Raw genomic sequence first — 17,765 nt, 5'->3', positions numbered from 1 at the left:
CCTTCAAGCTAGGTGCAGGACGGCTTTCACACACACTTATCTCTCAGAACTGAGCATGTGGAGAGACGTTCGTTCATCCAGCACAAAGGGAACGGGTTGCAGGAGAAACACATACTCTGGTTTCTCAGTCTGTTCCCTAGTGCCGGTTTGAAGTGCCTGCCGTTTTCACTGTAAACCCGAGTTGGAGCTTTTACCTCCCCATATATATGTATGGACCATAGGCCGACACAAAACAAGAGATGTAGAAAAGTTAAAGACTCTGAAATCAATGTCCGGAAACCCTAGCTAAGATTCCTAAATGGCCCAACTTAACTAAGCCCAGCACTGCCTCATCAAAATGGGGCAAATAGCATCTCGTGTATTTTATTTAAATAAATAAATAATTATCCTGTTCCTACCACAGTCTATTATGATAAGACTGAGTATAATTTCTAACAACAAATAATGTACAAATCATAATTTCTACTTCATTCAAACTGCTTCTTCTATGAAATTTGAATCTTTTTTTCTTAAGACGTTTTTGTGCCATATGACCTAGTGATAAAATTTCCAACTGGCTTTTATTAAAAAAGTTCAGCATAGTGCGAGTTTATTACATCAACTATTCCTTTATGGGAAACCCATGTGCCTTGTCACTCTCTGCCATTAGATTTCCTGTAAAAAATTCAATCCTTCATTCAGGAAAATGCTGAGCAATATATCTCATGGAAAACCGTCATAAACTGCAACACAAGAAAATGAAAATGACACTGAGCAGCCTGTGAATCCGGCAGACACACACCGTGCACTGTTGTGTTCCCGCCTCGAATTTCTTTAACCAGTAGGGAAATGTGCATCTCAAGAAATAGACATAAACATTTTTCAGACCTGAGCACACAATTTCCCTTTCAGGGTTTAGTGGACTTCCATTTAATTCTATGAGAAATATTTAAAACCACAGGACAACAGCTGAGATTGGGTTTAAAGTACCTTTTATGTCAGTGAAAATAAAGCCAACTGACAGTTATCATTTTTACTTTATTTGATCTCACTCTCTTACTTTACCTCCCCAACCTCCTCCACAAAATGATGGTGAACATCCCCTCCTGGGTCAGAAATCTAAGTAGAAATTACCAATCACATTGAGGTGTGCTTTGTTGTTTTATTTTTCAAAACAACCAAGTTTCATTCATATGATTTAATAATTAAGATCAGAAACAAAGTCTACTCAATAAATGTTAGACAACACATGTCGTCATAGCTGCTCATCAGGTTTGGCCCCACGTTACACACTTTTACATGGACATGTGCGATGTGCTGTCATGGGAAACAGTGAGTGGGGACATGGCCTCTGCTCTCACAGGGCACACAGCCTGGTGGGTCAGGCGGTGTTCAATCATTGCCCTTTTCTCTTTTATGTACTTACAAATTATGGGAAATGCTATTTAAAAAGAACAAAATGAGTCAATGAAAGTGAAAAATACAAGGACAGTATTTAGGCTGAAGGAAGACAGGGAATCTCTTTGAAGATCTAACACTCCACTGAGACCCAAAGGACAACTCTGACACTGCAGGTGAAGGGCAGGGACACACTGATAAAGGGCTGAAATCCAGAATATACCAAAATTTCTTTACACTCAACAAGAAGGATGAATAACCTGATTAAAAAATGAGCAAAATGCCTGAAAACACACCTCATCAAAGAAGAAATCTAGATGCCAAAGAAGCCTTTGGAAAGATGCTCCACAGCACCTGTCATCAAGGGGATGCAGACTGAAACAGCGAGATACCACTGCACACCTGTCAGAACTGCCAAAATGCAGAACACTGACAGCACCGAATGCTGGTGAGGATGTGGAGCACCAGAAATTTTAATGCATTGTTGGTGGGAATGAAAAATGGCCCAGGTACTTTGGAAGATGTTCTGGCAATTTTTTACAGAGCTAGACGTAATTCTAACATCTGATCTGGCAACTGTGCTCCTTGGTGTTTACTCGATGAAATGGAAACTTATGTTCACACACAAATCTGCATACAGATGTTAATAGCAGCTTTATTCATACTCAACAGAATTCAGAAGCAACTAAGCTCTTCTTCAGTAAGTGAATGGATAAATAAACTGTGGTTCCGCCAGAAAATGGACTATTATTTGGTGCTAAAATGAAATGAGTTATCAAGGAATGGAAAGACATAGAGGAACCTTAAATGCATATTACCAAGTGAAAGAAGCCAATCTGGGAAGTTTCAGCAACTGTCAGATTCCAACTGTATGGTGTTCTGGGAAAGGGAAAAACACAGAGACTGAAAGATCAGTGGCTGCCAGAGGCTAAAGGGGAAAGAGCAATGAATGAGGTGCAGCACGGAGCATTTTAAGGTCACTAAGACAGACGACTCTGTATGATGCTGTGATGGTGGATACATGTCATTGTACATCTGTCCAAACCCACAGAGTGCACAACACAATGTGTAAATCCTAGTGTCAAGTATGGGCTATGGGTGATGATGATGTGTCAGTGTAGGTTCACCCATTGTCACAAATGTACACTCTGTTGCAGGTGTCAATATTGAGGAGGCTGTGGGGACAAACTGCAGTTCATACACCCAATCCAGCCCCAGCCACCGCTGTTAATAAAGCTCTATGGGTGTGTGGACTGTCTGGCTGTTCTGGCATCTAAACCGCAGAGCTGAGCAGCTGCACCAGAGATCAGGAGGTTTTCAGACCCTGAAATATTTACCCCCAAGCCCTTGAAAGGAAAAGTCTGCTGAGCCCTGTTCTAAATGAATCAAAATTCACCCTGATGAGGCAGGACAGCAGGGCCCAAACCAGGCATGGTTAATGGGACTGAAGCAATGTTTTAGTTCCAACACATTTGCTGAAGTCCTGCAGGTCCAGCGACAGACTGTAGCCAGGAAGCGTCTGCAGGAGGAGTCGGGAGCAGGCCTTCCCGCCAGGCTCTGGGATGCCGGGGGCCGCGTGCCGCACGGGGGCCACCCGCTTGAAGAAGGTGGACTTGCAGTGGAAGCCGATCAACTCGTAGAGCTCGGAGAGGATGCTGCACGGCTGAATTCTCTCCTCGGAACGCTGAAGCACAGGGAGAAAAGCAACAAGCATCTGAATGAAACACGTAAGTGAAAAAAGACCCATAAAAATGGTTTTCCCTTAAAACAGAGACCCGATGACACAGGAAGGAAGAGGAAGGCTGACTTAGTGCACTGATGGGACCGGATGCAGAAACGCAGGGAAGCAGCACTGTGCAGACACTCCAGACCCCCTCTGGGCCCCACCTCTCCGCATTCCACCTGTCCCTTTACTAGAAAAGCCCGTATTCCCTGAAATAGAGGAATCTGCTACCTAAACATGGGACACAGAGAAGGGAAAGAGGAAAAGGAAGCAAAAGTAAAGGAACAACAGTTCATCTAGACCCTAGGGTCTGGGCGGGACTTTCACCAAACACACAACTTCTCAAAGCACAGAGCGCACAGGGAGAGGCTGACAGAGTGATTGCGACTTCTGCTCCTAAAGCACCCAGCTACCTGTCAGCATATGCTGCGCCCGTTACTGAATCATTACAATCATCTCAGAAACAACTACTACCCCGGCTCACAGGCAAGGAAATCTGAAACTCGGGGAGGAATTATTATCATCCTGGACAAAGTCCCACAGCCCAGTAGTCTCAGAGCCTCCGGCAGACCCTGGGCTAAAATGCTCCTCATCACCACGGGCCCTGAGACTCACGCTGAGGCCACGTCAGGTCTGCATGGGCCCAGAGCACAGTCTGTGGGACAGGGAATGCTCCCACTCGAAGTGCCAGGTCAAGGCCCTCAGGAACTTGTGTAATGAAACCAAATCCCCAAACTCATTTCCAACCCACTGCCCTGTCCGGGAGGACTGCTCGGCACAACTGCGCTGTCACCTGTGCACAGGCTGAGCAAGGGGCCCAGACAGTGATGTGACATCCCAGTGGAAGTGGCTCGGAGACCACTTCATCACAGGACAGATTCTCCCGGCTTCCAACGTTAACTCTCCATTCCATTTCCGACTGGAAAGTAAGTTTAGACTTGTTTTCCTCTCTTAGAAACAAAGAGAGCGGTAACATCAGAGGGAAACTCAAGACTGAGGAAGAGTCTCCTGGTCACTTGCAAGGATAGGCCGGGGAGGGAACAGAGACAGGGATCAGAAAGACCCGTGTTCCAGTCCAAAGTCTGCACGTCACTCGCTTTGACAGTTTCCTTTTTAATACAGGTGATAAAATCTAATTATGATTGTTGGGAAAACTAAATGAAATAATGTATTCCACTAGCATAGGTGTAAAATCCTCCATGAGTGTTCCAGAAATGGACGTGATCGTGGTTAGTTACTGTCTGCCAATTCTTGTGTTCTCAGCTCACATCACCCAACCAGAGATGTGCGAGAGAATGCCTCACCAGCCAGCAGCCTTCTCCAACTTGGAAACTTACAGTGTCCGAAGAGCAGGCAGTGTTGGATGCTTTGCGGCACTCTGGAGGTAGCACTCCAGTGATGACTTTAAAAAGCTGGGGAGAATTTAGGGGACCATACAGTTCAAATACAGAGTACTCATTCCATGTCTACAAATATTCATCTCTAGCCATGATGATTAAGAGAGGAAATACATATTCAAACATACATCATTTTCCCACATAAGTGCATCAAAACAATTTGGAAAGAGTGTAACTTTCTTCTCTAGATCACACAGCGGGGATTACAAGGTTTGTACTGACAGCCCTACTTGTAAATCATCTGCAAACGTAACTGGGTCCACTATCAGTCATCATAATTTGAAGGGAATGTTAGAAAAGAAAAAAGCCAAGCTAATACTCTCCAGTCTTTTGTTTGGTTACGATGTCACAGAGGAGATGGACAGCTCAATAAGGAACCACTCTGCCGTGATCACGGAGCCGGGGAGCGGGATGTGCGGCAAGATGTATGACGCAGCCGCAACTGTGCCCATGCTTCTAGGCAGGTACCCAAAGTCACCTTGACAAGGTGTGAAACGTTTATGCCCACGTCCTCATAACCTGACATGTATTAAAGAGAAATGGAAACTTGTAAACGGCCAATACCCTTGGTGGATACACTGTCCAAAGAGCAAAGTCACAGTTTGACAACTGGCCATCCCGGTACCTTGGGATTCATTCTTGAAGAACCTTAAAAACCACTCCTCTGTCCTCAAGAAGTGCTGCCTACTAGTCCTATCTTTGGCTCATGGATACCGCATGTTGAAGTGAACTTCAATGTCTGCACAGATTTGACTGTCTTTCTCCAGGTTCACTTGTCCATTCTGAAGAGGCCTGAGTTAAGTCCAAATTCCTTAAGATTAATTCCCTCCAGTGACAACTCAACGAGCCTGTAATTACAAGCCAACTGAACAGGACTGTCCTCAGCGAAAAATGTCACCAACCCTTCACTGCTTTCTTAAACTCCTCTCCTGGTTAATTGCAACATACTAACACCACCCTCCACCAAGTTCCCCAACTATGTCAAATAGAAAGTAAGGTCCATAAAGAGGAGACAACTCCATAGTCACCTTTGAATTCCTAGCATAAAGTAATGTCAATAAATAGAAATATGATTGTGGCTTCTTTCCTTTAAAACCTTTCTGGTTATTTAAATGAGACCATGGAAGGGAGGTGTTTGAGTCCAGTATCTTGATCCAGAAGACTCTGGAGGCCTTTTTCAGAATGGCTGTCCACTGATTCATTCAAAACACACCTTCTCTTTCCGGGAGGAGCTGTGATTTTCTGCCATGGGTTTGTGGTCACTCTCATGCCAGAACAGCTTTAAACTAAATCCTTACTTTGGATATGTTATTTTTTCCCGCTTCCAAAAAATTTTACTTTCCTTACTTCCTTGCCTTGAGGAATGCTTTTATTCTTTTCTTTCTAATTCAACCTTTTATAAAGCAGGATTCTCAGGATGTGCTTGGCCTTACATAAGAACAGCCATCCAACTCCCAGTGTGAGAGGCCACAGGCTCACCTCCTGCCCTCCTGCCAGGGCAACTGAAACTCAGTTCAGGAGCCAACCAGCACCTCAGGGCTTCTAAGGCTCACGTATCTCCCAGAATCCCTGCTTTCTGGTTTGTCTTGGCTTCTGAGAATTTCCCCTCACTTTCTTGACAATTAGCTGTGCAGCTTGAAAGATGAGGAAGGAAGGTTTTATTTCTTAATCAGAATTTAAAGGAACTTATGTAATGAAGCTTTTCACGAGTTTCTAGAACCCTCCATGGCTGAGACAGAAAACACACAAGATATTTTCTAAATTTAGCTATCATGTGCATTTTTTCTTTGCTTTTGTTTTGTTAACTGCTAATAGACATTTTTTAATTAAAAAATAAAATAAGGTCCCAAATAAGATAGAAAATTGAAGGGGCAAACAAAATTAAAGAGCAAAGACAGAAAAATGATAAGTACTCTACAAAGTTAATAGAATAAATACACTATGGATCAGACCAGCAATTCTCAGTAACAGCTAATTGAAACCTGACCATGAGGTAAAACGTCTCTCCTGTCAGGAGATGACCAACAGAAAATAGAATTAAATCAACAACCTAAAATTCTAAGTCTGGCGAGGTATAGAAGTCTACCAGCTAAATGTGTCTTCTTCTGGAAAAGAGGGAGACTCACCAGCTCTTTTCTGTGGAGCCTGAGCCCAGGGGAGGACAGTGAAGTGTGTTCTGTAAGTACCCAATTAGCAAAGTGAGTGATGAATAAAGAGATGTGAGCTTTGATGAGAGATGATACTACTATTCACTTGTCCTGTAAAGTATGTCTTCACGTTCAGAGATCAATATCTCGGCAGGAAAATGCACAGCCCGGGGCCAGACCACTTCTGTGATTGTGACACTGCACTTAGATGTCTCAAGGGCACCTCCAACTCCACCTGCCAAGAGCTAACTTCACGGTGTTCCTCCCATAGCCATCCTGCCCAGGGCCCATGGTCGGGGACAAGGTCTCCCTGCCTCTCCCAGCTCAGGCCAATCACTCACAGATGTGACAAGACCCCTCCTTCAGGGACAAATTTCCTCAGTCAACGAGATCCACCACCCACACCTGTCCTACCAGGTACTCACTGGCACTCCCTCAGCACTGACTCTGTGCTGGGGACCATGCTGCACACTGTGCACACGTTATCTCACTGGATCTACACAGCAGTCCTGGGAGTTCGGTACATCACTGCTTCTATTGATTAGATAAATTGTTTCACTTCCTTGGGTGTGTCATCCAAAGTGACACGGCTACTGAGCCACAAACCTGGGACTGAAAATCACTTGAAAATTGAACACTGCTACACCTCGCAGCCACCCTACTCTGACTCATCACATCACCTCCTGCCAAGCCTTCTAAATGTTTCTAAGCATTCTACAAGACAAAAGTGATCTACGAGAGCACCGCACTAGCCTACTTAAAATCTGTCAATGACGGTCCACTGCTCTTAGGAGAAAGCCCCACCGGGCCTGAGCACAGCCCAACGGCCCGGCATCCGCTTTCCCTGCGCGGCCGTGCCACCTCACCCACCACGCAGCTCTACACGTGAAGCGTCCAGGACAGGGATGCTGACTCCGTACAACCCGGGGCTCGTCTCACTCAAACAATGATCACCCTCTTCAGTGGTTACCTTCTTCAATACTGAATCTCAGAAAAATATTTTCTCTGGATGAATCAATATCTTTTTCCTTACAACTTCCCATCATTGATAATGAGCTCCCCCCAAAAGAGAGAAGACCTAATCCTCAGTCTCCTTATCTGTAAAGTGCAAATAACAGGGAAATATGAGAGGTTTTATTAGAAGTAATATTCATGTGAGGCTGAGGGACAATTCCCAACATACAGTAAGTACTCAATATGTGCTTACTTAATATTAATAAGAATAGATTACATTCCAGCAACCTTAAATCAATGCTTTATGGCTTTGTCTAAAAGACTACCGACAAACTGTTGGACGAACTGTTTTGAGCAGATCAGCACAAGTGTACTGGGCAAGGTAAGCGCTGACTCCAGTTACAGCTGCAACCAACCAACACTACGGGGCGGGAGCAGTTTGCTCAAACTCTTACATGTTGCTTGAGCATTTAGTTGTAGTTATTGAATAAAGACAGGTATTATTTACTCAAAGCTCCTGAAACATAAATCTTCAAAGATTGATGCAAATTATGTTTCAAGTACAACACTCTCACTAGAAATTACTTGAAAATTATAGTCTTAGCTCCTCTGCACATCAAAAGAGCATTTTCCTAATGTATCTGACTATATACTCTGAAAGGATTGTTTAAAAGAAATTAAGATGAAGCCATCCTGAATAAGATCTCAGTATCATCTACACAAACCCCACCCAAAGGTCTCATTTCTCACTTCCACATAGGTGTTCAGATGGCTTAAGCTGGATCTTGGTTTCTTATGACACGGGGGTGGGAAGAATTGTGGATAGATCAATGTAGCAAATATAAACCTAGTGTATTTGCTATGTAGGAATCCTAGGAATAAATAAATTGATATATATAGTCCCACCCTTATGAAGCTAAGCCTTTCCATTTACAACAGCATAAAAAATAAAATGCGGGATACATTTAACAAAAGTTTACAAGATTTGTACATTGAATATTTTGAAGTATCACCAAAAAAAATTTAAAATATCTTCATATATGGAAGGCATCCCATGATCATGCAATGGTAGAAAATATTGTTAAAAATGTTAAGACTTCCCAAAGTAATCTACATATTTAATGGAATCCCTATCAAAATTCCAGCTGACTTCTTTGCAAAAATTGAAAAACTGATCCCAAAATTCATATTGAAAGCAAGGGACCCAGGTCAGCCAAAACAATCTTGAAAAAGAAGAGCAAGTTTGGAGGACTCACTCAAAGGTTACAGCAAATCTATAGCACTCAAGTCATTATGCTTCTGTCATAAGTTTGGATGCAGAAATCTATGAGACACAATAAAAAATCCTGGGGGGAAACTTACATTTACAGTCAGTTTTCCAGAAATGTGCCAACAAAACTCCATTGAAAGTATAGTCTATTCAACAAATGGAGCAGAGACTCCTGGGTATCTGAAGGCAAAAGAATGTATCTGGAATCTGGACCCCGTATTTTATATAACAAATATTAATTCAAAATGGATCACAGACAGAAACGTAAAAACTAAATGTATGAACTTTCTAAAAGAAGACATAGTATGAATCTTTGTGGTCATAGGATAGGCTATGGCTTCCTAGATACAATACCAAGAGCACAAGTGATAAAACAAAATAGATAAAATGGACTTCATCAAATTAAAATCATTTGTTACAAAGGACATCATCAAGAGTGTGAAATGAAAGGGGAAAGGGGTAGCTCAAATGATAGAGTGCGTGCTAAGGAAGAAAAACAAAATGAATAAATCTAATTCCCTCCCCTATAAAGAAATTGTTTTAATGTTTAAAAAAATTAAAGTGAAATGACAATCTGCAGAAAAGGAGAAAAATCTTGCAAAGCATATATCTAATAAGAGACTAGTATCCAGGATATAAAACAAATGCTTACAACTGAACAATACAAAGAAAATCGACCCAATTTTTTAATTTGCCAAGGATTTAAATAGATACACAATTGGCCAATAAGCATCTGAAAAGATGCTCAGCATCACTAGCGAAATCAAAATCAAAATGAGATCTCATTTTAAACTCACTAGGATGGTTATAATCAAAACATGGACAATAACAAGTGTCAGTCAGGAGGCAGAGAAATGGATACCCTCAATATGCAGCCGTTGGAAAGGGGCAATGGGGCAGCTTCTTTGGAAAAGCCCGATGTTTCCTCAAAAGGTTAGAGTTATGTGGCTGAGCAATTCCACTCCTACATGTAGAGTCATCCTTCAGTGTCCTCGGGGGGTTGGTTTCAGGAACCCCTCACCCTGGATACCATAATCCAAGGATGATCAAGTCCTTTTGCAATCAGCCATCTGGATCCATGAAGTGGAAACTACAGATATGGTGGGCCAACTGTACAGCCAACAGAATGGAAATGTATTCTCACAAAAACTTGCACATCAATATTCATAGCAGTATCATTCAGAGTAGCTAAAAGTCACTAAAAATATCCATCCATCAATGAATGGATAAACAAAATTACCAAGAATAGTCCCACAAACTTTTGGTAATTGAATCTTTGACAAAGGAGGTGAGAACATACAATGGAGTAAAGACAGCCTCTTCAGCAAATGGTGCAGGGAAAACTGCACAGCTGCATGTAAATCAATGAAGTTAGACTACCCCCTCACAACATACAAAAAAATGAATTCAAAATGGCTTAAAGACTTAAAATTGTAGACAAGACACTATAAACCTCTTAGAAGAAGACATAGGCAAAACATCTGACATATATCTCAACAATGTTTTCCAAGAGCAGTCTACTCAAGCAATAGAAATACAAGCAAAAATATACAAGTGGGTTCTAATTAAACTTACAAGCTTTTGCACAGGAAAGAAAACAAAAATTAAAGCAAAAAGACAACCTATGGAATGGGAGAAAATAGTTGCATTCAATGAAAGTGACAAGGGCTTAATTCCCAGAATATGTAAACAGCTTTTACACTTGATAAAAAAGAAAAACAAACAATTCAATCCAAAAATGGGCAGAAGACCTAAAGAAACATTTCTCCAATGAAGACATACAAATGGCCAATAGGCACATGAAAAAATGCTCAATATCATTATCAGAGAAATGCAAATCAAAACTGCAAACAAGTATCACCTTTCACCAGTCAGAATAGCCATCATTCAGAAGTTCATAGACACTAAATGCTGGAGAGGCTGTGGAGAATTGGGAACACTCCTACACTGTGGTGGGAATGCAGTTTGGTGGAGCCATTGTGGAAAACTGTATAGAGGTTCCTCAAAAGACAAAACCTTGGGGGCCCAGATGACACAGCATTCCCACTCCAGGGCATATATCCGTAAGGAACCATAATTCAAAAAGACACTTTCACCCCAATGTTCACAGCAGCACTATTTACAATATGAAGACATGGAAACAACCTAAATGTCCACTGACAGATGACTGGATAAAGAGGTTGTAGTATATATGTCCAATAGACTACTATTCAGCAATAAAATAATAATAAAATAATGCCACTTGCAGCAATATGAATGGACCAGGAGAATGTCATTCTAAGTGAAATAAGCCAGAAAGAGAAAGAAAAATACCATATGAGATCGCTCACATGTGGAATCTAAAACAAACAAACAGAAAAAACAAAAACAAAGAAACAAAAAGATAAACTTATCTACAGAACAGAAACAGACACAGAGACATAGAAACCAAACTATGGTTACCAGAGGGGAGAGGGTGTGGAAGGAATAAATTGGGAGTTCAAGATTTGCAGATGCTGAGTATGTATACAATAAACAGCAAGTTTATACTGTATAGCACCCGAGAATATATTTAATAACTTATAGTAACTTATGTTTAAAAAGAATATGAAAATGAATACAGGTATGTTCCTATTTAACTGAAGTTTTGTGCTGTACACAAGAAACTGATGCAACACTATAAACTGACTAGACTTCAATGAAAATATTTTTAAATAGACCAAAAACAAAAAAAAGGAAAAGGATATTATCAAACAAAAAGAATAAAGTACTGATTCAGGCTACAATATGAATGAACTTTGAAAATTTATGCTAAAATAAGCCCGTCACAAAAGGGCAAATAGTGTCCTTTAAGGTGAACTGTATCTAAGCATTTATTGTACTACTCCTGTAAATTTTCCGGAGTTTTGAAGTCTATCAGTATCAAAATAAAATGTATTATTCATTAAAAACTTAAAACGCTTCCTCACAGGAGGGCTTTAATTATTAAATGCAGAAAAGCATGTAAAACTCTTGGAACAACAATTTTCACGTCCACACACAGTCACTGCTGTCACTGCCACTCAGAGTGTGGTGCCAGCGCTGATGAGAGCTGCCTCCACTCGCTCCCCTGCAGACAGGAGTGAAGGCCTGAGCTTTGACAGGCAGGGTTTGTGTGAACCTGGGTCAGCCACAGCCACGTCCCAGACTCTGCGTTACCCAAATTTCTTATACAAACTGCAACATGTAATGTAAACACTCTAGAGGGATGTATCTTACAACACAGGGAATACAGACAATGTTTTACAGTAACTATAAATGGAGCATCTATTGTACACCTGAAACATATATTTTAAATCAGCTATGTCTTTATAAAAAATTAAAAAATAATTTAAAAATGTTATCCCTTTAATATTCAATTTGGTTTTTAATTAACTACTAAACAGCTTAGAATATATAAAAGCATTTAAGTGTGATGTTTGTTTACAAATTTATTTACTTCAGCCTCCTGCTAAAAGAGAAATTAAACAATTTTTTAAACACAGCTTAACAACCATAACAACAAAAAGGCAAAACTGAGAGTGAAGAGAAAATGGAGATTCAATACTTAAATGAAACCAGGGGGAGGTAAACTCATAAAAATGGATTCCATGAAGTCAGGGCAAGTGTTAAAGGCCGACTAGAAATTCAGCTGTAAGATTCTTGGCAGCTAAAGCAAAAAGAAAAAGATGATGGGGCAGGTGGTAGAGCGTGTGCTTAGTGTGCACGGGGTCCTGGGTTCAAGCCCCAGGGCCTCCACTAACAGATAAATATACCTAATTACCTACCCCCCAAAAGAGCCCCAAAGAAAAGAAAAAGAGAAATTTCTTTCCAAAAAAATCCTGATATTAAATTTGGATTAAATACTTTAAAAAAAAAAAGAAAAATAGAAAAGATGAGTGACACTGTGAACAAAAACCCCAGCTGGGCTAACAAGCTAAGTCACAAATCTAAGTGTGATAAGTGTCAGTTTACTGATCTAAGTTTTGCTGGGCTAACTCGTAAATCTGAAGTTCAGTGTCAGTTTACTGGGCTAACAAGCTAACTCGTAAATCCAAGGTCAACAATTGTCAGTAACATGATCTGTTCCAAATTGATAAGCTTCAGTGTACTGATTCCTTGCTTTTTGTTGTTTGAGCCTTATTGGCTAAAAGCCCCATACTTGTAATTAACCCTATAAAACCTCATGTGCACGTCTTGGAGGTGCTCAGGGCTTGGGAACAGAAGCCCCTCTGAGCCCGCTGGCATAATAAATCTCAGTACTCCCACCCTCTGAGTGGTGCTTATTTCTTGGCTGGCCTGTTGTTTCCGTAACAACACAAGTGATAATGTCCGTGAGATAAATCTGCGATGGCTGCTGGCAGGTCCCCATGTCTCATGTGGGAATATCTGAAACATATTTTTCACCACTCAGAGTCATCCTCAGCCCACCCCACATCTCCCGCTGTTAAATGCAGGAGCACACGCAGGGCCCGGCCTTTGCTCTCTCTGTGTCATCACAGTGAGACAGGATGGAAGGGGGCAGAGCAAGCCATTCAAGAAAGACCACAGCAATTAACATCAAAATGGTGAAGAATTCAACCCCCAATAGGTCTTGAGGCTCAGGATGAAGAGATTTAACTTCTAGCAGATCTTGAGCTTCATTATACACCCATTGTAATAGTAACATGGTGAATAACACGGCCCCAGGCACCATGGCAGTCACAAGGCTAGCCACAAAAGGTCAAAGGGTGGGAAATGGCCAACTCCCTGGAATCCCAGCCCCTTGCCCTAAGGCTGGTCCTTCTACTTATTAGCATATGAAACCACCAAGCCCAAGAAAAGGAGCAACACAGAGCCACCTCCCAGGAACCCCTCTCTCTACCTCTTCGGAGAAGGCCCACACTATTTCTGTGGAGTATGTGCCTACTTTTAATCTGAGCATCAAACCCCCATACTTCGTGATGTTTCTCATGCCTGTCAATGTATCTCTCTGAATAAATCTACCTTTACTCAACACTGGCTTGTTCTTGAATTCTTTACTGCATGAAGTCAAGGAACAAAATCTGGTGGGGCACATCCCAGGGGCTCAACGGAAGCCTGGGACACAGCCCTTCTCATGCCCCACATATTTTTTCTTGTATCAACAGGACTGGGATGTGAAGTGAGGTCTGAGGCCCCAGCTAAGGGACAGAAGCAGCCTCCAGGTCTCCAATTGGTGGGCAGCCTCTCCCCCATCAGGGGCCATGGGGTCTGCCCGGTTCTCTGTGTTTTTTTGTTGTGCTGACTCCCCAGTCAGAGAGATTTCTCCTTAGGCCTGGCTCCACAAAACCCTTCTCTCCAAAATACAAGCACATCATGTCACAATCCTCTTGTTCAACCATGAATTGTTCAGCCAACTTTTTCCTTCCCCAGTTAAGTACCTAAATGTCCTCCCTGCCATCCCACCACTTCTTTCTTTTTGAGAACTCTGCACTCCCCACACACCATCCTGAACGCCGGTGCCTTGCTGGCTGGGACTGAGATGTTTCAGTCTCAAACATCCTGAGTCCTTTCTCTTTCCACTTTCTAACTTAAAAAGGCCTTCCTGTGTCTCCCACCGCTCTGATTCTGAACGTCAATAAATGCTCAGGTTACATTCACTATGTGAATACCTCCCAGGTTTTGGCTAGGTTTCCTTCCCAAGATCTTCATTAAGGAGCTGCATCAAGAAGTTTAAAGGGGCTATTCTTACATTTGAGTGGAGGAGCCTGCAAGAAATTTAAATGGCTTTGAAGAGAGAGTTAACCAGGGACAGAGAGGTCGCAGGTCCTAGTCAACAGTGTCATGAGGCAAAATGTTCTTCAAAGGCTCAGAGTGGCTTCTGAACACGGAGTCCTCAGGGAGGAGGTGACAGGCAGTGAGTGGTGCGAGTGACACAGGGTACGGTCCCCCAGCAGGGGAAGAATTGGTTATTTTCTAGTTTTGCAATTTCTTACTAACTTTTTCTCTTATTGTCACATACCATTTCCTACGAATTAAGCATATCAATGTCAGCCATTTGGGCCACTTGGGAGAAGCTACACGATGCCATTCACAAGGCTGGGACATGACAGCCACACCAGTCTAGGTTGAAAGACCAGTGGGGGTATATCCATGGTAATCACGGACATGCGGCAAACTCCCCAGATTCAAAGACCTCCTCTCAAAGTTGGCGCCAATAAAACTACCAAGCAAAATGCGTGATGATTATGGCCAACATCTGTTTATTAGTTAAGTGCCTGTGACACCTGCCACTTAATAGGGAATGAGTACAATCAACGAGGCCCTGTCTACCTGGCCACACGCGCCCTGCCTTCCTGCCTTGGTGCAGCAGCAGAGCTTGTTTAGCTGAGATGAGCGCCCCCAGAGCAGCCCCGATGGGAAAGCTCCCAGCTCTGCACGGCCAGACGTATTCCTTTCCTTCTCAGAGCTGATCACAATTTGCTGTCATCTGTTTTTATGTTTATCCCTTTTGTAACTGCCTCTCCTCCGGAGATTTTGCTCAAGCAGCACAGGACCAGGTGTGTCTTGTGGCCTGCCGGATATTCTGGGCTGGGAAACAGCCGAGCCCACATCTGGCTCTGGTGCTGAACGGAGAGAGGAGAAGGCCCAGGAACCCATGCTGAACCGAGGCCCTTGCACCCAAAATTATGGTCTGACTTTGGGCAAATTACACAGTCTTTTTTACCCTGAGATTCCTCATCTGTCCATAAAAATAACTGCCCATGGCACACAGAGTTACAAGTATTAAAGGAAATCACCAAATTCACAAACTAGCCAAGGGGCTACCAGTGCATCCTAAACAGACACATGCTGCCTTTAAGGCTCTGACACACACCAAGCGTGGTGGTCGAACAAAGTGTACACTGCTAAGTGTCAGTGTGTTAAGTGCTTCATGTGTGCTATAATAATCTTCAGAACTTACAACAATCCCAGGAAGTAACAAATATTATCATGCCCATTTCACATATTCACCATCAGTTTAAGAGAGGTTACATTCAAGTCCAAGGCGCTATGGTGAGTAAATGGCGATTGCAACCTGAATATGGGCCCAGGCCTGGGCTCCATCTCTGTCCCATCCACCTGACCACTGCCTATGAATTCCACCTGTCCAATACCCAAGTTGAAGCCAGCCAGCTCTTAAATGCAATGTGTGCCACCGTTTGTCAATGTTGGTTCATTACCATATACAGTTCTCAGAAAGCACTTCAGAAAGGAAAGTTGGACTCACATACCTGCCCACAAAGAAGAGGAATTCTGCCTTGCCTTCTCCTGTACGTGCAGAAACCCTTCCCATTCACCACCGAATCCTTTTGTATGCTTCCTCCATGTTCATGTTTACACATGGCTTATTAAAGTAGAAGTTACCTGCAGTAATTCCATCTCGGTTCCATTCCAAGCTTCCAGATTATCCATAATCAGGGTAATATCATAATTTTCTGTGAAAGAAAATACTACAAATTGAATGAAAATATTGCAACCATGTCACTAAACAAAGAATGCTGAAAACAAGTCATCAGCGGCTGCCGCCACCCCCCAGTGAAGACAGGCCTGCAGCCATTCACAACGGTGCCCTCTGAGCAGACTCAGAATAAGAAAGGACAGATTACTGGCCCTAGATAGCTAGGTGCTTGTCTAAAGTATATATTCAGTCAGCCCAAATGTTGGCTTCCTCCCATATATTGAAAAGCATTAAATTCATGAACTTGAGATACCTGGCTTTCTTTAGATAACAAGCAATGTTTTATTGTTCTGACTACCTGGTCTTTGTTGTAAAGCTCCTATATAATCCTAGCTTCTCCCCTACTCTTGGGAGCAGTCCCTCAGAGTGTTCCGAGAGGCGGTCATCCTGGCTCGAGTCCTCCTGACAAATAAAACATAACTCTTATATTCAGGCTGCACGTTTATTTCAATCAAGTCCCAGAATAGACACAACTCATCAATTCTGTAATGGGACACACTGGATCAGGAACCAAAAGAGTATAGTAGTCCCGAAGAACTACGGCTCCCTCTTTCTTCCTGTCATTATACAATCCCACCAGAACTCATTACTTTGCTGTCTGCTCCTCTGGCAACCAAACTCAGAGAAGAGTCAACTCAGCAGAGCGTCCTGCTGGGCAGAACCCCCGCAGCAGCACTGCAGGCTGCCTGCCCTCCCGCACGCTCTGACGACCGCAAGTGTCCTCCGTGGAAACCAGGCCAACAGAGCTGTTCCCTACAGATACAAAGTCCCAAATATTAAATAAAACCTTTCCTTTTATACTATATGTTACATATATACCCATCTCTGAAAACAGCTTTGCCAGAAGCCCAAATCTTCAACATTAATCTGCAAAGGCAAATCAGGTCCCCAAGGGAAAACAAGTCTTAAGGCGATGCTAAGACCTCCAAAGTCCTCTCCACGACCATAAACCAAACTGCCTGTAGGTCTGCAGCTGCAGGAGGCTACATGTCTGCTTTTAAAGCAACCCCTTCCTGCCCTCGGGTGCTACAATGCCCTTCTACGCCCTCCCATCTCAGGGTAAGAGCAGCCACTGCAGAACCTTGCAGGGCAGCACTGACAGGACTGCACAAAGAGGATCAGAGCTAAACTAAGCCTTCTGATGACACGAGTTGTCACTCTGTCACTTTACAGATGAAGATATATATAGAGAGAGGTGGGGTGATATTGTTCAAAGTCACACAGATAAAAAGTGACAAAGTCTATAACTCTGCACCTCCCTCTGGTGTGACGCCCCAACTGGGAGAACCACAGGGTTCTCTCGTGCCTCCCTGACCATTTCTTTCCTATCACTCATGACCCACCACAGGGTCTGAAATTAGCCTGCATTTGCAGCTTCTTTTCCCTCCAGTTTCTCAGGAACAAGGCTGTTCGGGCCACTTTATGACTTCCAGGTCCC

At 42.7% G+C, this 17,765-nt stretch overlaps 1 protein-coding gene across 4 annotated transcripts in view; it reads right to left on the bottom strand.

Annotated features, from left to right (window-relative positions):
- Positions 1-2,536: 2,536 nt before the first annotated feature.
- LOC140699564 (trafficking protein particle complex subunit 9-like) overlaps positions 2,537-17,765 on the bottom strand; it is a 217,174-nt gene continuing 201,945 nt past the window's right edge. For 2 of the 4 annotated variants that reach the window (XR_012077746.1, XR_012077750.1), the window contains exon 3: positions 2,810-3,061. Coding sequence is in view for 1 of the 4 variants with exons in the window: in XM_072972219.1 (XP_072828320.1) it covers positions 2,813-3,061 (249 nt within the window). In the remaining 3 variants the exon portion in view is untranslated. Of the gene's footprint in view, positions 3,062-17,765 lie in introns of all 4 variants that reach the window. The other 2 variants (XM_072972219.1, XR_012077747.1) reach the window with 2 other exon arrangements.

This window comes from Vicugna pacos, chromosome 11 (genome assembly GCF_048564905.1).
Source record: "Vicugna pacos chromosome 11, VicPac4, whole genome shotgun sequence".
NCBI lineage: Eukaryota > Metazoa > Chordata > Mammalia > Artiodactyla > Camelidae > Vicugna > Vicugna pacos.
This window is presented reverse-complemented; position numbering and strand designations above follow the sequence as displayed.